A 23,199-nucleotide genomic window follows, 5' to 3' on the forward strand; every position below is an offset into this window, starting at 1 on the left:
TCTCAGTACCACTAAAAATGGGTAGAATGGATTCTTGATGTAGATAAAATGGTACTAATACCACAGCAGGGACAGAAGTTTCAAGCGCTTAGAACTCTCATCGCAAAGGTCACTTAGTCCAATCCTCTGTCCTGGGTATCTACGTCTCTCTGACAAGGAAGCACTGTTGGATTCTTTCAGACTCTTCTTGATGGGAAACTCCTACCACCTTGGGGCAGGTCTTTGGAATTTTGGACAGTTATGACAAATTACATTAAAGAAGAACTTCTTGTGGCCCTGTAACTTTCATCCATTAGTTTTAGTACTGTCCCCTGGCTACACAGAATAAGCTTGTTTGAAGATTAAAGTCAAGCTCCCTAAAGCCCTCTCGTTTCTGAAAAAACTGACCCTAGATTCTACAGTTGTTCCCCTTGGGGTAAGGTTTCACATCCCTGATTGCTCTGGTTACTCTTTTCTTTCCAGATGCTGGTTGTCTAGATCCCTCTTAAAGTGTGCTGCCAGGAAATGCCTGCTGAGCTTTTCCTGGAGGTCTAAACCAGCATGGTCACTTTTACCATTCTCAACATTGTTCCTCTTCTTGTAGCCTAAGCTGGCCTAAGTGTTTTGACAGCATCAAGTCCTTTCCTTTTATTGATTTCCGTGGCACCGGCAGCACACTACCACTTGCTGGAGTGAGAGCAAAAGACGCAGTAGCGTCTGGCAGGACCTGAGTACTTTTACAGAAGATGGGCTGGGGACCTGGATAGGGGAGAGGACAAAGATAGAGATGTGAAGCTACAAGGGTGGCTTGGGTAGAAGGATTATTGGGAAGGGGAAGTTTAAAACTGAGAAACAATTTTTTTGAGAATCAAATCTCTGACATCTCAATAGAAGAATGGGGGATTTGAGCCTTTCCCTGTATCCTTTGACTCCCTAAGGCTTTGAAGCTATTTGAAAGGAAAGTTAACTTGGAGCTGGAAAGTTTATATTGCTACATACATTTTTTTCATTATTATTATTATTTTTTTAATGAGGAGGTTGGAAAAGTAATCAGATCCTGTATCGGGTCTTAGTTGATGGCAGCTGCTACCTGCATAAAGTAAGGAGAACTTCAAGGAAATAAAAGTTGTTTGGAAAAATCCAGATGTCATTGCTTTGTATGTTGTGATGATGTGGTAGCCAGCCTCTAATGATTCTTACCTCCTGGTATTCATACCCTTGAGGCTGATCTAAATAACAAATAGGAGCTTGTGGAAATGATGGAATGTTACTTCTGAGATTAGGTCAGGAAAGATGTTGTGGCTGTTGCCTTGCTCTCTCGGAACACTTGCTCTGGAGGAAATCATCTACCATGTCATGAAGCCAGTGGAGCAGCCCTATAGATAGAGTTTCTTGGTGAGAAACTGAGGCCTCCTGCCGACAATCAGAGGCCTCGTGAGGGAGCCATATCGGAAGAGCCTCCTTTAATCCCAGTTAAGCCTTCAGATGATTGCAGCCCTGGTAGACATCTTGAGTACAATCTCTTGAGATTACAAGCCAGAACCATCTAGCTAAGGTCCTCCTGAATTTCTGATGCACAGAAAATGTGAGATAATATTTATTGCTGTTTTAGTTACTATGCTACTGAGTTTTAAGCTACTAAGCTTTGAGGAATTTGTTATGCAGCTATAGGTAAATAATACAGATGGATAGAAGGGAGGAATGAAGAGTAAAGGCCTCTCATTCAAGGCCTGGACTTGTCCTGGCCCCCAAGGGTGGAACAGCTACTAGCTTCATTCATTCATGTCCATTTTGGACACTGCTGACCACATAGGGCTAGAAGATGACAAGAAGGAAGGGCTTCGTGCCCTCTTATCTCTTCTTCTTCCTCCCCCTCTTTTTTGTTTTTAGGAGAGGACTAGGAAGACATTGAGAACTCACACAAATTTTGGTTTTGACTTTTCAGTGGTCCCTGAGAAAACCTGTGTTGGTCTTTATCCATTTGTTACTAGGCTGCGGGTCCTTGAGAGCAGGGCTTAGATCTTTATTTCTATCCCCGTTGCCTGGCAAGTGAACATACATGAACAATAGTTGAAATTAAGGGGGTAGGTGAAATCCCTCCCTCCTTCTGAATTCTGCAGAGATTCCATTCTTAGAATGGTCCCTTAAGTGGAACCATTTCATTCACAGTTCATCAATGAAGTCTTAATAATAATAGCATGCATGCCATCAAGCCATTTTCACTATTTTAAAAGTCCTTCTATTTCAGCTCCTTGGTTTTGAGCTTCCTTTCACTTTTCCATCCCATTTCTTCTCTGAAATGCTGCTTTAACTGTTACTCAAGCTCCCATGAGGCAGGAGAGCATAAAGAGATTTGCTACCAATATATCAGCAACATACTACGGTCAAGTTGTCCAAAATCACAGTGTTAGGAACCTTGGACTGGGGCTATGAGAGTTAATTCTGGGCTGCTGTCACTGATTAGCCTATGTGTCCTTGGGCAAGTTGCTTCCCCTCTCTGCTCATCAGTTTATCTTAAACTGAGACAGTAGGTCTAGATGAACTCTTAAATCGCTGGGTTCTCTTAACAAGTTAGGATTCAAAGGTGCAATCGAAAAGTGAAACCCGCATACCTCTGAGCAACTGTTATGATTACAGTACAAGGTTCCCCGGACTTGCCTTCATTAGCCCAAGGATACTGCCTCGGTGAAAGGCTATCTGATTTACTGGCAAGAGCCTTCCAGTGTTGAAAGACATGATCACCGTGGTTCCAGTTTTGTCACTAACTCTGGGTGATCTTAGGCAAATCCTCTCTGGACCTCAGAGCAGTGAGGTCCCTGCTACACAGAAGAGGCTCGAAGACCTGGGAGTGACTTGGAGAGCTTTTCCCGATTCTCTTTCTACAACCTGGGAGGCTCAGCCCCAGAGCGGGGTCCAGGCCGGCCCGTAGTCCCGCTTCCAGTTGCAAACGAAACTTAAACTAGGCGCGGCAGCTGACTTGCGGCGTGGGAGGCTGTAGCTACAGGTGAGTTCTTAAAGGAGCAGCCAGAGCTTGGGTAATACCTGGAGCTGTTGACTGGGCGGGGGTTGCAGGCAAGGGGGAATGAATGAGTGAGTAAAAGAGGGAACCAACTTTCTCTTCCCATCCTTAAATGCATTCATACTTGGAATTAATCACTTAGACTTAAAAAATTCTCTAGTGAAACCCTCAAACTCTTATCAAATTAACTCATCTCCCTATTTTACCTACCCTTCTTTAATTCAATCCCCCCAAAACTTTTTACTGAGGGGCTAATAGTAACTTTTAAAATATTAGTACAAAGTGTAAGAGTGCAGAGACGGCACCCCTCCCCCCACCCGCCCAAACGCCTCCCTTTTCCCTCCTCCCAGGCTCCGCCCTTTCCCGCCCCCTATTTTGGGTGGTGCTGATGATTCCTCCCGAAGAACGCTTCTCCAGGTTGGGGATCCACCCTCGGGGGCGCCAGGCACGTGTTTAGTGAGGTTAAAGGGTGTCTCGGAATGTGTGTCCTGGATCTGGCGTAGGTGAAGTCACGTCTCTCTTCCGACACCCTCACCCTTCCCGGCCTGATGCGTTACTCCCTCAGAATCGCGGGACACACCGGTGGGCTAGGGCGAGGTAAACGCGGGCTCTTCCAGGGCCCCCCCGGGCCACCTGTAGAGTCTGTGTGTCAACTCCTTTGTCCTCAGAGTCACTTCGGTGGCCGCCCCTTTAAGTGAGGAAGTGCACTTAGATGCTCCCCAGGTCCCCTTTTGCTTTCCCCAGCTCCCTCCTGGCCTTCCTCCCCCCCAACCAAAGGTAGCAGCGCTGGGAGCCCGGGGCTCGGCGCAAGCCGCCTCCTCACTTCCCATTGGCTGCGAGCGCCGGGAAAGCGGTCACGTGGGAGCGCGGCAGTCCAGATCCAGGGCCGCCATCTTGGCGGAAAGTTTGGGGGGAGAGCGGTTGGGGGCGCGGAAGGAGGCGAGGTTCTGGGGGTGGGGCGGCTAAGAGCGGAGAGGGCGAGCGGGCTAGCGGGCAGCGGCGAATGTAGAGGCGGCGGCGGCCGAGGAGGAGGAAGAGGCAACGGGGGTGCGGCCGCTGAGGGGAGCTCCTCCCCCGTTCCCTCACCCCCCTCTGCTGAGCTCCGCGAGCCCCGGGCGGGGCGGGGGGACGTGGAGCGGGGCAGGGCTGGGGAGCCGCCCCGAGACCGCCCGGGGCGCACCCCAGCTCAGAGCGCACGGCACTCGTTGGAACTTTGTGGCCGCGCCGCAGGTGTGGGGGCCCGCGGAGGTGTGCATGTGGGGCGCGAGGGCGTCGCGGAGAGCGGCCGCTGCCCTGTCCGGCCCTCGCTGGAGTAGCTCGGAGGAAGCGAGCAAGGAGACAGGCAAGCGAGAGGAGGGGGCCCGAGCAGGGCGGGGTGATCAGTCCAGCTGATCCCTTCTCCCAGTGCGCTACAGCCTCTGCTGGCTTGGGGGCCAAGGGTCGGAGAGCCTCTGCAGCCCCCCAGTAGTAGGTGGGGGGTATGCATACTTATGCCGGGGGAGGCTGGCCCCATGTCCAGGCATTTAGTGCCCTTTGGAGAGGGGGCAGCTTTCGAGGAGAATTTGGCATCTTGCTTCTGTTTGCTCTTAACATTTGCAGGGCAACCCAACCTTAGGTAAAAGCTTTCTGGATTGACACTGCTGGATTGTGCGGCTCTTCCTTTCACTTGGGAAAACTTTGCCAGGGGGGCTTTTCAAATAGGGCTAGGAGTTTTTCGATTTGAGAGTTAGGGGGAAATGCTAGTTTAACCTCGATTCTATTCTAAATTTAGTTTCCTTTATGTTTTGTGTTCTTAAAGGTGTGTGCCCTCTTCCTGATTCTGGAGAAAAATGCCGGTCCGGAAGCAAGGTGAGAATTTATGTCGGAACTCTTCTGTGGGTGTCTCTTGCTTTTCTGTATGTCTGTTTTGTGATTGCTATGTTTTAAAGATGTTTGTGTAACTCTGATGAGACAGCACAGCCCTAACCTTATTACTTAGGGAATCTAAGCCTCATATCATTCAGACGATGGAAACACCTAAATGTTTGTCAAGCTTTTTTCCTTGACATCTCTCTGGTGACTGGAGAGGCAATTAACATTTTCCCTCTGAAATGTCTTTTTAAAAATTCTGTATTGGTGTTTTAATATTTCATTTTATCATTCTTACCAAACACTTTTGTGAGCGAATGTGGGATACTGGCTAAGAACTAGTAGTTTTGAAGCACGTAATATTTGAATTATAATGACAAATTGTAGATATTCTGCTTTTGTATGTCAGATCAGCTGAAACAGTGTTACTAATACTTTGATCAGATGATCACTAGTACACATTTATTACGAACTGCTCACCTTCCTTTATTGTAACATGTTGAACATTTTTTGGATCATTCTAGGGAATATATATATGTGTACATGAACATAGTGGCATGGATTGACTTGGAGGATGTTGGGAATTGTTTAGGTGCCTTGCAGAATCATTTGCTGCATAGCTAATTTGTAATACTTTCTTGTAAATACATAATTTTTAAAAAACTTTTTATTCTTTTGGCTGTTTGGGTCTTCATTCCTGTGGGCGGGCTTTCTCTAGTTGCAGAGACGGGGGCTGCTCATTGCGGTGGCTTCTCTTGTTGAGTTGCATGGGCTCTAGGCGTGCAGGCTTCAGTAGTTGTGGCACGCAGGCTCACTGGTTGTGGCTTGTGGGCTCTAGAGCGCAGGCTCAGTAGTTGTGGTGCACGGACTTAGTTGCACTGCAGCATGTGGGATCTTCCCGGACCAGGTATCGAACCCGTGTCCCCTGCATTGGCAGGCGGATTCTTAACCACTGTGCCGCCAGGGAAGTCCCTAATCAGACTCTTTTTTCTTTTCAGATACCCAGAGAGCATTGCACCTTTTGGAAGGTTATCGTTCGAAACTAAGCCAAACAGAAGACAGACAGCTCAGAAGTTCCATAGAACGGGTTATTAACATATTTCAGAGCAACCTCTTTCAGGCTTTAATAGGTGGGAATTAAAACTTTATTTGTGACCATTATGTGTCAGATAGGCATAATGCTGCTCTAAATTCATTTATTTTAAACTTCAGAGAGTGATATACTTGGTTCTCTGTGAGGCATTCAATAACTTGAACATCCAGTGAGTGGTGTATTTTGATACTTAGGCCAATATTCTTTCCAAAAGTATCTAATAACCAAAAAAACTTTCAGTATGATTATTTCAGTGGTCTTTGATAACAGAGTTTAACATCCTAACATTAAAAGATGAAGAAGTTGCAAAAATGTTTCAGGATCCAAAAAGTAATGACTGAATAACTGTTAGCTTGTTTCTGTATTTGACTTGCTATTTCTCTGGAATCCCTGAAAATGTTTGAGGATTTCTGCTATGTTTAAGAACATTCATTCCCTTAATATAGACCTCTGTTTAAACTTGGCATTTGTGAAGTCAGAATTTTAGACCTGGAAAATGATTTTACAGATGATCTTGTCTAATCTTATTTTACAGACAAGAATATTGAAACAATTTTATTCTTAACTGTAACTTAAATTTGATGTGGTGCATTGTTTTAAAGGAGAATTGAACACATACATAGTCAAGAGTGCTGAATTCTACTCCTGACAGTGCCATTGATTGAATGATATGGTACAAGTCATTTAATCTTTTCTAAGTCACTATTAGCTGTAGCATGTGGGTGCAATGGAACAGTGGTTTTTAAGCCTTTTTCTAAAAAGTAGCTAGGCCCCTTTTTAATGCAAAATCTTATATTTTGTACATAATCCCCAATATATAAAACAGGATGCTCTGTCTCTGGCCCTCTTCTCTAGGTATCTTGAAAAGTATACAAACCAGTGAACTAGAAAAATTGTCCCTTTCAATTCTAAGAATAAAATGTGTTTTTATTTGTCATTGGCTATATAACGTATTAAAGTAAGACATATATTTCATTGTATTACAACTTTTTTCTCAGTAACTTCAAAGTAGTTACAGCCTTATATCTATCTATTGATGGAGTAACTTTTGATGTGGCTTGAGGGCTACTTTCAAGTTAATGTATCCTGTCAAATAACTAATTGGTAAATTGATACTATACTAAATTAGTTTTAGAATTAAAGAAGATTTTGAAGAAGATCACTCAATACGTCTGAATAATTTTTTTAAATTTAGCATTATTATAGACTTTTGAAAATATATACAACAAAAGAGAGAACAGTATAATGAACTAGTATGCATCTGTCACCCATCTTCAAAGATTACCAGCATTTTGCCTTTTTTGTTTAAACTGATGGACATTTTTTACATTTGGATTTCTAAGCTCTGAGGTTTAAGGTCCAAATGGATGATCAAATTGGATTCCTCTGAAAAAACAAAAAAAGAAGGGAAAAATCAGTTTTAGTTGTTTGGTTTTCTAAATCACCATTAAATCTAGGAGTGTTTTATTTAGTAGGGTCACTGTTTAGAGAAAAATAGTATGACTTCTATGTCTTCTTGTACATTTGGACATAGATGGAGTCCTCTGTGTGGAATCTGCGACTTAAGAAAATTAAATGGTTAGTGAAGTAACCAAACAGAACCTACACTTAGATTTCTCCATAGATTGGAGGTAGATTTACTATGTTTAAGGTTTTTTTTTTTAAATGTATTCTGCCTCGCCTATTTTGAATGTATTTATTCTTATGCATAATTGAATTCTGATAGAGTTAATTTTCTAACTGTGAGTTATATTTGTGAATCTTCTTTGTCCTGTATAAGTTTATTGGTTGTGAATTTACTTTGATATTTAGATTTGCCTATATTTTAAGATTTTATAGAATGTGGGATCAGATTTTGGTGTAAGAAAAGTAATAATTAGGAATTTTGAAATGGGTAAATTTAGTAGAGATTTTTTGTGTTTCCATACTGTAGTTGAATTAATTGTTGACACTGCTAAATTAATAAATGCATTTTTTGGTGCATGCTTAAGTTGGGTTAATGTATTAATCTTTATTCCTTTTTTTGAAAATTTTTAGGTCAGTAAGATTTTTTTTGCTTTGCAGCTGTACCATTGGTTTTGAAACAGTGTGGTAATGTACTTTAATCCTGTAAATTACCCTAAGCTAAACTAGAGTCCACTGTGTTCATAGTGTGTACTGAAAAATTCTGTGTTAACTGTTTTCCTTTAGTAGGTAGCACTCTATTCTGTAAGGTGATACCTGTGGACCATTGGATTAAAGGAGACATGGGGTCTTGACCTCTAATTGTTTGAAAGTCCTATGGTGCTTAGGTTTTTGACTTCTAGAGTTTGGAAATCATTTCCTTAGGCTATAGTGAATTATCTAGTTACTTCTTCGGACTTGCACTCTGCAGCGGTTATTTATTGATTGATTTCTTGAATTGGTAGTTTGTATCGGCTGTTTTCATGCATTAAAAAAAACTTAGTGTGAGGCCCTGGGGGTTTGGTGTTATAGAAGTGTTGATTTTTTTCCCCCCTCCCTCTGTAGTTGATATATTATTAAGATTAGGTTTTTGGTACCTTTGGGTTATTCAGAGGAACAGCATGCACATATTGCACTACATCTGTTCTAAGATACCAGTTTTTAAAAATTTTGGTATCTCTGAATTTGGGGTGCATTTTTTAACGGATATATATTGGCATTGGTTTTACATTCTTAGTGGCATGTGAAATAATGGTGCATTTTACAGTTGATATCCTCCATATCAATATCCTCAATTCAGTGAAATATGGCAATCATTGTTCTTGCCCTGATGCTTGGTAGCATCCTTGAAGGATGGCTTGAAGATTTAAAAATTATTGAAAACAGAAAAGTTTTTATTAACTTCTGAGTTTCAGCTAAGTTGTTTCTTTAAAGGTGAATATTTAAATTATAGCTTAAAAAAAAGTCCATGAACTATACATTTGTTTAAAATTTATTCCCAAAACATCTGGTGATTATTTTTGTATAAATGGGAGATAAAGTCTGCCTAATTTTAATCCCTGATTTAGGTGAGCAGGTTGAAAACTAAATATATTTGATTTTTGTATTCTCATTTTGTGTACTTATATTTGAAAATTTTGTGAGTAAAATAGACTGGATATGGTTTGGTAACAGTCAAAGCTCTGCTCTCCAGGTCCATAGTGGTTTGAGGTCATTTCTGATTCTTGCGTTTGTCTGGGATCTGAGAGGACCTCGGTAGTCCTCAAAGATTTCGTACCAGTCTAGACCCTTGGATTTACTTACGGAATAAGAATTCATCTACTTTCCTTGTGCACAGGAGCAAAACCTGGTCTCAAGAACAGGCTGGCTTTAGAGACTTTAGTGAGTGAGTCATTTGATTTGTATTTTGTCTGCGATAAATAGCAAGCTTATTTTAATGCACTATTTTATTTCTGCAGATACTCAGAATGAAGGTGATTATGTAATAAAACTGTCCATTTCTGAGATTTTTTTAGCATCTAATTCATTTATTGCTGCTTTATTAACTAACAGTTTCACTTGCCCTTGTAAACATGGTGAAGGACATTTTAGGTTTGGAGATACTGAGTATCAAGTGTGACTTTTTTATTTTAATTGTAAAAAAACATAAAATCTATCATCTTAACCATTTTTAAATGTACCAGTCAGTAGTGTTAAGTACAGTCATATTGTTGTGAAACAATTCAGAACTTTTTCATCTTGCAAAACTGAAACTCGATACCTATGAAACAACAACTCCCCTTTTCCTCCTCCCTCCAGCCCTTGGTAACCACCATTCCACTTTCTGTATCTATGATTTTGACTACTGTAAATACCTCATATAAGGGAAATCATAAAGTATTTGTCTTTTTGTGACTGGTTTATTTACTTAGCATAATGTCCTCAAGGTTCATTCATGTTGTAGCATGTGATAGGACTCCCTTGCTTATTAAGGCTGAGTTATATTCTTGTGTGTTGGGGTATATGTATATAAATGTGTGTGTGTGTCAAAGTTTTGTTTATCCATTCCTCCATTGATAGACATTTGCGTTCTACGTCTTGACTATTGTGAACAGTGTGGCTCTGAGTGTGAGTGTGCAAGTGTCTCTGAGAACCTGCTTTCAGTTCCTTTGAATGTACACCCAGAAGTGGGATTGTGGGATCATATGACAGTTACATGTAAAATGTTTAAAGAACCACCATAATGTTTTCTGTAGAGATTGCACCATTTTATAATCCCACCAATGGTGCAGAAGGGTTCTAATTTCTCCACAGCCTTGTCAACACTTGTTATTTTCAGTTTTTTTGATAGTAGCCATACTAATGGATGTGAGAGTATGACTCCTTTTTAAGTATGTAAGAAGTAATAATGGCTAACATTTATTGAACACTTTCTCTGTGCTAATAAAAGTATCTCGTTTAGTCATCATAATCCTGTGAGGCATATATTCACTTATGAGGTGATTATACTATTTTATAGATTAGAAAAAAGAGGAAATGAGAGATTATGCAGCTTGCCCAAGGACTCTCACATAGTAAATTGTGGAGCCAGAAATTGGACTCAACTAATCTGAGTCCAGAGCCTCTTTTCACCTTCAACCATTAGGGTGTTCTTTATCATAAGTTGAGTATTTTAATATGAATAGCCTATGACTGTTAGTCATATAGTATTTAAAGCATTGGAATAATTTATTTTGGACACTGGCCTGACATTTTTTTCTCTTTCTAGTGTGTGAAACAATAAATTGTAAGACAATCAAATTATAATACATACTTTAAAATTTTATGTACTTTCTCTTTGGGAATCGAAATGGCTTTTTATTTTATTTTATTTTATTTTTTGCGGTACGCGGGCCTCTCACTGTTGTGGCCTCTCCTTTTGCGGAGCACAGGCTCTGGACGCGCAGGCTCAGCGGCCATGGCTCACGGGCCCAGCCCTCCGCGGCATGTGGGATCTTGCCGGACTGGGGCATGAACCCGTGTCCCCTGCATCGGCAGGCGGACTCTCAACCACTGCACCACCAGGGAAGCCCCCGAAATGGCTTTTTAAATGTACGTTGGTTTAGACAAAAGCCTGAGTAGGTTTGACTATTGTGTATTTTAATTTATAAGAACATTGTTCTTAAATAGAGTGATAAAGAACACTGACAATATGTTTAACATAGATCTTGATCTGTAGGGTCAGTGTTTTTTTTTTTTCCTTGCGGTACACGGGCCTATCACTGTTGTGGCCTCTCCCGCTGCGGAGCACAGGCTCCGGACGCGCAGGCTCAGTGGCCATGGCTCACGGGCCCAGCCGCTCTGCGGCATGTGGGATCTTCCCGGACCAGGGCATGAACCCGTGTCCCCTGCATCGGCAGGTGGACTCTCAACCGCTGCGCCACCAGGGAAGCCCGGTCAGTGTTTTTAAAACGTGGTTTTTAAAATAGTTTTTACTTTGAAGGAGAATGTTTATAATGATGGAATTTACACACTTTGAAAGGTATTTACATAGTTATCGAGGTTTACAAACTTCCAGCTATAATGGTAAAATGTCAAAGTTCCTTAGCTTTTTTGTTTATTATTGGTCCCAGTGATGTTATTTTTTAGTCTGTTGGTAACTTTGTGCACCTGCGTGTGTGTGTGTGTGTGTGTGTGTGTGTGTGTGTGTGTGTGTGTAACTTTGTAAGGCTAGGTTTGAGAAAGGAAAGCATTTATAACAGGATATGGATCAGACTGTTGACTAAAAATTATGGAATTTGAGTTATTAACTTTTCTGTTGGTGGTTTTGATTGAATTGGATTGTTATTTATTTGTTAATAGTTTTACTTACTCCTGCTTTGAAGCAGTGCTTTGATTATGCTGAATCTGGTTGAATTCTCTTTAGAACCTTGCAATCACAGAGCTGTAAAAGCATCTGTAAATATTCTAGTCTAAACTATTTCATCTATGTAGGGATAAATTTTTTCCTACTAAAATTTTCCTTTTCAAATTATTTTTCCAGTCCGCTATCCAGGTACTGCATTTAGTTGTTATGTCTCTTTAGTCTCCTTTAATCTGGGCACATTTCCACAACCTTTGCTTTTTATGACATTGACGTATTTGAAGAATACAGTTCCCCTCTGCTCTTATTTTTTTATATATAATGTTTCTCATTTTAGGTTTGTCTGATATTTGCTTGTGATTAGACTCAGGTTATGTATTCTGTATGGTTCTGTACATCCAGAGGTACATGATGTCTTCTGCCCTTCATTGGTAATGTTAATTTTAATCACCCAGTTAAGGTGTTGTCTGATTTCTCTGTAGTTACTTTTTTCCCCTTTGCAACTTACAAGCAATATGTGGGGGAGACACTAACACCTTGCATGTACCCTGTTCTTTAGCAAAATTTCCATCTAGACTTAGCATCCATTGATGATGCTTGCCTGAATCCGTTTTTACTATGTTGAAAATGACAGTCGAATAATTATATATATATTTTTAACAGCAGCACTTTTCTACAGTTACCAGCTAACACTTGGCATTTTACTGTAATTAAGAGCACTCCTCTCCCATTTATCTATCTAGCTACTTACCTAGCTAGCTACCTAGCTATCATATTTCTTTCAGTGGTGGATAATTTATTACCATCCTTAATGATTTTGGTGTTCAGATTGTCTCAGATTTGCCTAGTAGGAGGCTTCTCAAGCTTGCTCTTATGACATGCCCTCATTTTTTTTTTTTTTTTAGCACTTTCTTACTTTTTGGCATAACAAGATGTTCCAGGTTCATCTTGTACATATCCTGCCCCAGCCTTAGGATCAACCATTTCTTTGAGAAGCTCTGTTTCCTTTTGATACATACCTTGTTTTAAGGAATACCGTGTGGCTGTTAGTCATATAGTATTTAAAGTGTTGGAATAATTTATTTTGGATACTGGCTTGACATTTTTTCTCTTTCTAGTATGTGAAACAACAAATTATAATACATACTTTAAAATTTTATATATTTTTCTCTTTGGGAGTCAAAATGGCTTTTTAAATCCATGTTGGTTTAGATGAAAGCAGCGTATCTGTGCCTCAGTAGGTTTGACTATTGTGTATTTTAGTTTATAAAAACATTGTACTTTTAGTTAATTAACTGATAAAATTTTTCCCTCTGAAATGGCACAGTTATATTTCATTGTTTTTTAGTTTTCTAGTTGCCTTCTCTCTAACCCTCCAAAATGGAATTTATAAACATTTAAGGTCAGATACATGTACTTTATATAAAATATTATAAGCAAGAAAATTATCATACCAACACCTGCTACTTCTTCCATAGGGTGAATATCCTTCTCGAATGCTATTCTTATGTATGTATACACACTTTCATTTTACAAAACAAACTCCCTACACAAAACATAGTATAATTGTTTCTACAATTCAGTGGGAATTGATACTTAAAATCAGTGTATAAAGTGAAAAATATCAAATTAAAATTATCCTTAAAAATCCTTCAGGAGTTTAACACTGTCTCTCATTAACTACAATACAGTTGTTTTTCCCTGTAGTGGAAAGAAATCATTGATTTCAGCCAAAAAAAATCTTTTTTTGGCTGCTGTCAGGTCTTCATTGCGGCAGGCGTGATCTTTCGTTTGTGGTGTGCGGGCTTCTCTCTAGTTGAGGCACATGTGCTCCATAATTGTGGTGCGCGGGCTTAGTTGCCCCGCCGCCATGTGGGTTCTTAGCTCCCCGACCAGGGATCCATCCCACGTCCCCTGCATGGGAAGGTGAATTCTTAACCACTGGACCACCAGGGAAGTCCTGAAATCATTGTTTCTTCAGTTGATCAACAGATGAAGTAGTTGGCTTGTGTTTAAGTGACCTCTTGTATTAAAAGCACATAATTCTAGAATCACATTCAGCACAGTGAGATATAGAGAGATGCTATGAAAATGGAGACTACCTGAGGGAACAGTCTCCTCCCTTCTCATTTTTTATTTGCTGACATTTACTTACTAGGTGGACTGATAGGTAGAATTGCCCTTTTTTTGGTGGAAAGAGGTGCTATGGTTGAATTTGCTTAAGTGTATACAGTGTGACTTCTCTGTGCTATACATTTTAACTATTTTTATCCCACAAAATTTATCATTATGTACCTTTCCGTATCAATGGATTTGTACCATTTAAAGACTGTATTTCACTGTATAGATTTATTGTAGTTTTATTAATGATTTCCTAGGAGCATTTAGGTATATAATTTTTCTGAATTATAAACAACATTGCATTTGTATATGCCTCTTTGTTCTGCATCCTTGATGATGTCCTTTGGGTAAGTTCCTAGAATTGAATTGCTTAGTAAAAGGGGATGTGCAATTTAAAAAGGCTTTTGATGTAGTTTTTAAAATTACTGTCAGAAATGTTATATCAATTTAATTTTTTAGATATTTTGTGGAAGAATGACTAATTTACTATACCTTAAGCTATGGAGTATTATCTATCTTTTTAATATTTTCTCTTCTGATATGTGGAATACACCTTCAGTCATTTTGATGTTTTATTATGTATTTCTTTGAATAAATAAATAGCCAACGATGTAAGAATTTTCTTACATTGTTGTTTATTTTAATTTCTATGAATTATTTGTTCATGTCATTTGCCCCTCCAACCACTTTTTGTTTGTTTGTTTTATGAGTTTAATGACAAAAACAAATTAATAAAATACATAAAAATGAAACACTAATATCAATAATCACCATTTATATAAGTGTTATAGTTAGAAAAACATGAGGAATTTGTCAAATATTTTAATCCTCACTTTTTTTTTTCATTTTTTTCTTAGAGGTATAAAATCTACATTAGAGATACCAATTCTGTCTGCCTTGCAAGTTGCAAATAGCTTCCATTGTTTGTCATTTGTTTTTAAAATTTAATTAAAAAAACACATATATGGTTAGATTTATCAATTTTGTTGTGCTTTTACCCTTGGTATTATGCTTAGAAAGCCTTTCCTATCCCTGAGATTATAAAAAATCTTTAGTATATTCAAATTCTGTCATGGCTTCTTTTTTTAACATTTAAATCCTTAATACATTTGGAAATTATTTTGAAATACAGTATGCGATTGCTTGTTTCTGTAATATAAATTCATTATTATGCTCCCTTAAACATTTAAAAAAATTATTAGACTTTTAACTTTTTCAGCAGTTTCAGGTTTACAGAAAATTGAGTGGAAAGCAGAGAGTTCCCATATCCTTACCACCCCACACTCCTGTTTCTCCTCTTATTGATGTCTTCATTAGTGTGGTATATTTGTTAGTTGATAAGCCAGTATTAATATATTGTTATTAACTAAAGTCCATAGTTTACTAGGGTTCACTCTTTGCATTATACATCGATAAACTTGACATATACATTTGTTGCTTTGACAAATGTATCCACTATTACAGTATCATACAGAATAGTTACACTCTCCTAAAAATCTGTGTTCCACATAATCATCCCTTCCCTCCCTACCCCCAAACCCCTGGCAACCACTGATCTTTCTGCTGTCTCTTGCTCCACCTGTTCATCTCTTTCTCCCTCCTCCCGATTCCCTGGCAACCAGTGATCTTTTTATTGTCTCTGTAGTTTTGCCTTTTCCAGAATGTTATATAGTTGGAATCACAAGTGTGTGCCCTTTCAGATTGTTTCTTTCACTTAGCAATATGCATTTAAGGTTTCTCCATGTCTTTTCATGACTTGATAGCTCATATCTGTTTCAATTTAAGTTTTTAAAGACTTTATTTTTTAGAACAGTTATAGATTCACAGCAAAATTGAGAGGAAGGTACAGAGATTTCCCATATACCCCCTGTCCCCACACATACATAGACTGTCTTATTATCAGCATCTCCACCAGATTGGTGCATTTGTCACAATTGAGGAACCTACATGAGCACATCATTATCACCCAAAGTCTATAGTTTTACCTTAGTATTCACCCTTGGGGTTGTACATTCTATAGGTTTGGACAAATGTATCATGACATATGTCTACCGTTATAGATTTATATTTGTATATATCCACCACACTATACAGAATAGTTTTACTGCCCTAAAAATCCTTTGTACTCTACCTATTGATGTCTCTTCTACCTCCAGCCCCTGGCAATCACTAATCTTTTTACTGTCTCCATAGTTCTGCCTTTTCCAGAATGTCATATACTTGGAATCACACAGCATGTAGCCTTTTCATGTTGGCCTCTTTCACTTAGTAATATGCATTTAAGGTTCCTCCACATATTTTTATGGCTTTATAGTTTTTGTTTTTTGTTTAATTTTTGTTTTTGAGTGTGAATAATATTCTGTTGTCTGGATGTACTGCAGTTTATTCATTCACCTATCGAATATCTGGGTTGCTTCCAACTTTTGGCATTTATGAATAAAGCTGCTGTAAACATCTGTGTGCAGGTTTTTGTGTGGACATAAGTTTTCAACTCATTTGGGTAAATACTGAGGAACATGACTGCTGGATTGTATGATGAGTATGTTTAGTTTTGTAAAAAACCACCAAATAGCTTTCCAAAGTGGCTGTATCATTTTGCATCCCCACCAGCGGTGAATGAGAGTTCCCATTGTTTCATATTTTTGCCAGCATTTGTTGTTGTCAGTTCTGTATTTTGGCCTTTCTAATAGATGTGTAGTGGGATCTTTTTGTTTTAATGTGCATTTCCCTGATGATATATGGTGGAGCATCTTTCCATATGCTTATTGGCTGTCTGTATATCTTCTTTGCTGAGGTGTCTGTTAAGGTCTTAATATTTTTTCCATTAACTAAAATATTACTCATAGATTAGAGATATTACCTATATTATATTAAATTATTACACATTCTTGAGCCTGTGTTTAGACTTCCTATTCTGATCCTGAGTTAGTACTGCCTTATTTCTTTAGTTTGAGAAATGTTTTATGGTTTGTGAGTTTCTCTGTTTAGGATGATGTAAGTTATCACTAAAAGCTAGAAAACTTTTTCTCAACTTCCTTTGAGGGAATTTCTGGAATTCTGTACTTCCCTTACTCCTAGTGTTTGCAAACTTTGAATTTTAGCAAGAAAATAATAAAGAAATTTTTACTTAGATTTGGAGACTTATGAAATACATGTAATCTTAGGGATTTCCAAATAAAAAATTTTTTGTAATAGGAATGATTCTTCTCAGTTCTGTTGGCCTAATTAGTTGTGTTTAAGTTTAATTTTTGAGAATTTTTCTATTGTACGTGTTATAGCTTTGTGACCTTATAATTTAGATCTTTGTTCAGGAACTGCACTTGTGGGGACCCAATTTAGTCCAAAACAGTGAAAGCACTTGCAGACTATAAATGGAAAATGAGGAATAGACTGTGATAATACTGATCTGTAGGCTTGACAAAATTAATATTTTCAACTGGGAGTCAACTAAAGGGTAGTTTCCCTCTAACGCATGTTTTAACATTGCTGCATTTTCTTGTTTTCTCTTCTTGCTTGCTTTAGTGCATCATTATTTTCAAAGTAAATAACTTTTTTCAAGGTGATAAAAATGTATCAGACATTTAAATTATATGTCTGGTATATATCTGGGTGAGCTGTATGTATTTTTGGATGAGTATGGGATCACTCTTGTCTATTTCATGGCAGTCATTTTAACTGCATTCTCTCATTTTCTTTACACTTTGATTTACTATGATTTAAAATATAGCTGTCAAACTTGTATAGAATTCTGCCTTTTTAGGTGCTTTAAATTGGAAAACTTTAGGTGTTGTATAATTTTTTTCCTCAGTTATCTCAATCTCCCAAAGACATTATGGTTGTATCTCATATTTTAATTCTCTTATTTCTCTTCCAGAAGGTATTCACTCCATTAATATATATATTTTAAAATTAATTAATTTATTTTTGGCTGCGTTGGGTCTTTGTTGCTGCTCATGGGCTTTTCTCTAGTTGCAGTGAGTGGGGGCTACTCTTCGTTGTGGTACGCAGGCTTTTCATTGCGGTGGCTTCTCTTGTTGCAGAGCCACAGGCTCTAGGTATGCGGGCTTCAGTAGTTGTGGCACGTGGGCTCAGTAGTTGTGGCTCGTGGGTTCTAGAGCACAGGCTCAGTAGTTGTGGCTCACGGGCTTCTCCGCGGCATGTGGGATCTTCCTGGACCAGGGATCAAACCCGTGTCCCCTGCATTGGCAGGTGGATTCTTGACCACTGTGCCACCGGGAAGTCCCTCACTCCATTAATATTTATTGGCTGAATGTCTTAAGTGTTCAGAGTAAGCTCATTAATTTAATTCTTTATTTTCATGAAGTTGGTCTTTTGAGAATAACTTGGATTTTCAGACATTGGCATGTTGAACAGACTTTTAGGAAATAGGAGAGATTGGGATTATACTAGAATTTACCATGTTTGTTTTTGTCTTATATTTGTGTAGTAACTTCTGTTTTACTTTAGACTAGATATCTTATGGTACTCCATGTTATACTCCTGAGTTTAGAAAACTAAAGAAAATGTAGAAGATAACATTTTGAATTCTAGAATGTTACTTTGTAGAAATGCTAATCTTGTCATAATGATAATCTAACCTTTTTTCCTAAATCTTTATAGTTATGAACAGTTATAATAATTCACTTCTGACATATAAAATGTTGATTAACTATAAAGAACAGGGACTGCATGGGAAATATAAAATATTAATACTTGGGACTACTAAGAAAAGCTCAATCTCTGTGTGCAGTTTTTCCAGAGGGTGCCTTTTTTGATTGGGTGCACCTTTGAAAAAGCTTCACTGATACAACTGAAGGAATTGTAATTGAGAAATAGTTTCTGAAGGAGTGTTATTATGTTGCTCACCTCCATTGTCTCGGAACACCCTAAAGATGAAGAAATGTGGTGGACAAATGAAATAAAGTGTATAAACTTTGGAATGTTAGTCGAGGTGGAATATGGGTTAAGATTAAAGATGTGTGTGTGTGTATATAAATATATTTTTTTAAGGAAAGTGATAACTACTGTGACAGACTGTCATCAGAAATGTCACCACACTGTACATATGTTAATAAATATTTCAGTACTTTTGCTTATGGTTTTAGTTAGCCAAGTATGGTAACTAATCTCTTTTTAAGTTGGGTCTTATCTGGCAATATCAGTTATCTTGACCCTAGTAAGAAACAGATATCTAAATAGCTAAAATATTATAAAACCACATATTGTATCCCATGCACTTTACTCATTTAAACTCACCCAGACTCTCAATTCAGCTCATTTTTAAAATTGTGATAAAATATGTATAGCATAAAATTTACCATTTTTAAAATAAGTGTGCAGTTCAGTGGCATTAAGTACATTCACATTCAGTAGCTATCACCACTATTCATCTCTGGAACTTTTTCACCATCTCAAATTGAATTTCTTTACCCATTAAACAGTAACTCCCCATTCTCTTCTTATCCCAGTCCCTGGGAATAACTTCTCTTTCTGTCTATGAATTTGACTATGCTAGGTACCTCATATAAGTGGAATTATACAATATTTGTCTTTTTGTGTTTGGCTTACTCCACTTAGCATCGTGTCTTCAAGATTCATCCATCCATGTTGTAGATTGTATCAGAATTTCATTGCTTTTAAAGGCTGAATAATAGTACATTGTTTGTATATAACACATTTTGTTTGTTAATCATTCATCTGTTGTTGAACATTTGGGTTGTTTTCACCTTTTGGATATTGTGAATAATGCTGCTATGAACATGGGTATATAAATATCTATTTGAGTCCTTTCAATTCTTTTGGGAATATACCCAGAAGTGGAATTGCTGGATCAAATGGTGAGTCTGTGTTTTAATATTTTGAGAAACCACCATACTGTTTTCAGCGTGGCTGCATCATTTTATATTCCTACCAGCAATGCACGAGGGTTTAATTTCTCCATATCCTTATTGACACTTGTTATTTACTGTTTTGTTGATAATAACCATCCTAGTGGGTGTTTACTCAGCTTGTTTTTTCTTAAATGTGATATAGTTAATAATGTGGATATTTGGTTCTCTAGTCCATAGGAGCTCATATACAGCAAATTAGAAAGGACTGTTTGATAGATTAATGTAAGACCTAGAAATGAGGTATTTCAATTAATAGTAGCAAGGTGCAAGTGAACTTCTGAAAAATTCATAATAAAGTGTAGGGAACACTTTATTCCTTGACCATACTAGATAGTAAAGTGTTACTCTGAATTATATTAGTCTAGATCTCTGTTGTCCTCTACCATAGTAGGTACCTAAATTAATTAAACCTAAATAAAATAATAAATTCAGTTCCTCAGTCACACTAGTCACATTTTAAATGCTCAAGAGGCATATATAGCTAGTGGCTACCGTATTGGACAGTATAGCTATAGAACATTTATCACTGCAGATAGTTATTTTGGACAGCACTGGCCTAAAATTTTAAGAGATGTTATTAAAGGACAATATATCAGTATTTTTTTTTGCTAATTATAGAATGAAAGGTCACATAGAAATTTAAGATTTGAAACTTGACTTACAGTATTGGGTAATATAATAAAAATTTTATGTAGTGATGTGGGCTATTTATATTGAGACTGGTAACTAACCGATTGATCAACACTGATTTAGTGCTCTTGGGAGGCATAATACTGTACTAGGAGCTCTGTTTTTTGTTTGTTTGATTTGGGGGGTAGGAGATCTCTATAGACAGGTAGGTAGATAGATCTACAAATATTTATCTCCTACATATATAAAAAATATACCTCTTACATATATAGAAATACATGTCCTGCTACATAAATATATACATACTCTCACACACATATATATCTTCTAGAAAAAAACTTTTTCCCCTGATATTTTCTGGAAGATAGTCTGTATTTAAGTTTCCCTGTTCTTGTCACAATGTCTTTTATAGTTCGTCCCCCCTCCCCAGCCTTCCCCAAACAAACACACACACACACACACACACACACACCAGTTAAGGCTCTGACATTGCAGTTAGTTGGTGTGTCTTTTTTGTTTCCTTTATACAGAAATTCTTACTTTCAAACAATTTATTTTCCCTTTCGTGACATTGCTTTCTAAAGATACCAGGCCATTTGTCTTGTAGAATGTCTCCCTCTGAATCAGTTTTGATTTCTTTTCTGGTGTCATTTAACTTGTTCTTCTGTCCCCTGTATTCCCTCTGAACTAGAAGTTGGTTCTAAAGACTTGATTTAGGTTCAAATTAAACAATTTTTGTTTGGTAAGAACCATTTGTAGCTAATGCTCTGAATTTGAGTTTTTAATTTTTTCCATGATGGTTATGTGAACAGTTTTATATAGTGATTCATGGTTTATAAAATGCTTTCACATACAATTTTCTGCAGCAATATTAACATCCTGTGAAGTAGGCCGATATTATTCTCACTGTCAGACCTGAGTTTTTATTAGCCTTTTATCTAGAAAGTTCTACAATTCCACTGGTTATCAAAACTAAAAAGGGAGTTACTTTGTCTCTAGTATCTTATGATTTTTTTTTTTTCTTTGCGGTACGCGGGCCTCTCACTGTTGTGGCCTCTCCCATTGCGGAGCACAGGCTCCAGACGCGCAGGCTCAGCGGCCATGGGTCACGGGCCCAGCCACTCCAGGGCATGTGGGATCTTCCCGGACCGGGGCACGAACCCGTGTCCCCTGAATCAGCAGGTGGACTCTCAACCACTGCGACACTAGGGAAGCCCCTGATGTTGTTTTTTAAGGGAGATACTAATCTTTTAATCATATTGAGAAAACAAGAAATAAAAATTATTCTTTCTAAATATTATTTACAGTTATTTTATTTGATTCTATACAAGATAATACCCCATCTTTACTGCTAAATAATAATTTCCCTACTTTAAAAAAAATCAACTCAAAATTATACCAGGAGGTGGATAAAAAACTAGTAGTGGGGTAGTTAAACATGATATAACTACCACTCAGAGCTTCTGAGCAGCATGAATAACCAGTGTTAATATACTAAGTTCATGTAATTCCAGCTGATAGCAGAGTAACTTGATCTTCCAGATTATCCTGTGTTGCTATAAGTACATTTATCATTTCTTTCAGAGTTTTGTCATACTTTTAACTGATTATTTCTAAAATAACAAAATATTTTAACTTACTATTTCAAATATTCAAATTCGAGGCTATCTAAAAAATACTTCCTAGTTCTTTGATTTTATTTTAATGTATTATTCTTCTTTTGTTTTACTTTGGTTACAAGGGCAGTTGAAACCACTTGAGGGGTTTACATTCCCAGCCTGGATATTGGTGATACAAAAACATAAAATATCAGTGATGACTTATGTCTGCAGAATTCACAATAATAGTATTAACTGCTGTCTGTTAGGAGCCGAGTGTGTGCCCGTGTGCACTTTACATGTATTGCGCTGAATACTTGAAACAATTCACAGTGATAAGAAGCAAGTTATCAGAGATTAAGTGACTTGCCTATACATGTAGCTAATTGATGATGGAATAGGGATTTGAACTCAGCACTGACTTCGAAGTATAAAAAGCCTATGACTTTTACACTGTGCCCTGCAGGTTCTGATATGTGACATAATAAAATGAGAAAATATTCACTGTATAAGTACATTATAAGATTGGATTTATTTTACTAATCTAGAGTAAAAATTTTGCTTTTGAGTTATGTTGTTTCAGCAATACATAGTTTAATTAGAAAATTTAAATACTTTTGAATTTTTCTTTTCCTTTCCTCACATCTAGATATTCAAGAATTTTATGAAGTGACCTTACTGGATAATCCAAAATGTATAGATCGTTCAAAGCAGTCTGAACCAATACAGCCTGTGAATACTTGGGAAATTTCCAGCCTTCCAAGCACTACTGTGACTTCAGAAACACTACCAAGTAGCCTTAGCCCTAGTGTAGAGGTAAGATAAAAAAACTTTTCTTTAAGCTGTTTTTCAGTGATCAGTTAATTGGGGCTCCTAAGTTTTCTCATTTTATTAAAATGGATATTTTGTGGAAGTATCATTTATAATAGAATAAAAAGGATGGGATTAAAAATACTTTTGAAAGGATAAGCTCAGAATTTCTGGTACCCCTGTCTTAAAATGTTGTGAATGGTTCAAGGTCTGAAATACTTGACTATTAAAGTACTACTTTAGTCTTACTTAGTATTATCAATGCTTCAGGCTTATTAATATTACTTAAAGTATATTACTTTATTAAAAATTACTTTGCATGCTAGACCTTAGTGAGGCCCCATCTGTGTAATAATTAGATGGAAACTACTTTGAAAAGATGGTTTTGCTCTGGTATTTTTTCTCAGAAAGCAGTTGCTACACAGATTCTCTGTTTATTGGCTTGA

General features: G+C 37.7%; 1 protein-coding gene across 19 annotated transcripts in view; it reads left to right on the top strand.

The window, feature by feature from the left end:
• The first annotated feature begins 3,405 nt into the window (after positions 1-3,405).
• DLG1 (discs large MAGUK scaffold protein 1) overlaps positions 3,406-23,199 on the top strand; it is a 285,790-nt gene continuing 265,996 nt past the window's right edge. For 4 of the 19 annotated variants that reach the window (XM_067738489.1, XM_067738498.1, XM_067738505.1 and 1 more), the window contains exons 1-4: positions 3,932-4,340; positions 4,797-4,846; positions 5,845-5,976; positions 22,593-22,759. In XM_067738489.1, the coding sequence (XP_067594590.1) occupies positions 4,828-4,846; positions 5,845-5,976; positions 22,593-22,759 (318 nt within the window). In that variant the 5' untranslated portion in view covers positions 3,932-4,340; positions 4,797-4,827. Of the gene's footprint in view, positions 3,546-3,929; positions 4,341-4,390; positions 4,477-4,795; positions 4,847-5,844; positions 5,977-22,592; positions 22,760-23,199 lie in introns of those variants that run through there. The other 15 variants (XM_067738495.1, XM_067738496.1, XM_067738502.1 and 12 more) reach the window with 7 other exon arrangements.

This window comes from Pseudorca crassidens, chromosome 5, assembly GCF_039906515.1.
Source record: "Pseudorca crassidens isolate mPseCra1 chromosome 5, mPseCra1.hap1, whole genome shotgun sequence".
NCBI classification, from domain to species: Eukaryota; Metazoa; Chordata; class Mammalia; order Artiodactyla; family Delphinidae; genus Pseudorca; species Pseudorca crassidens.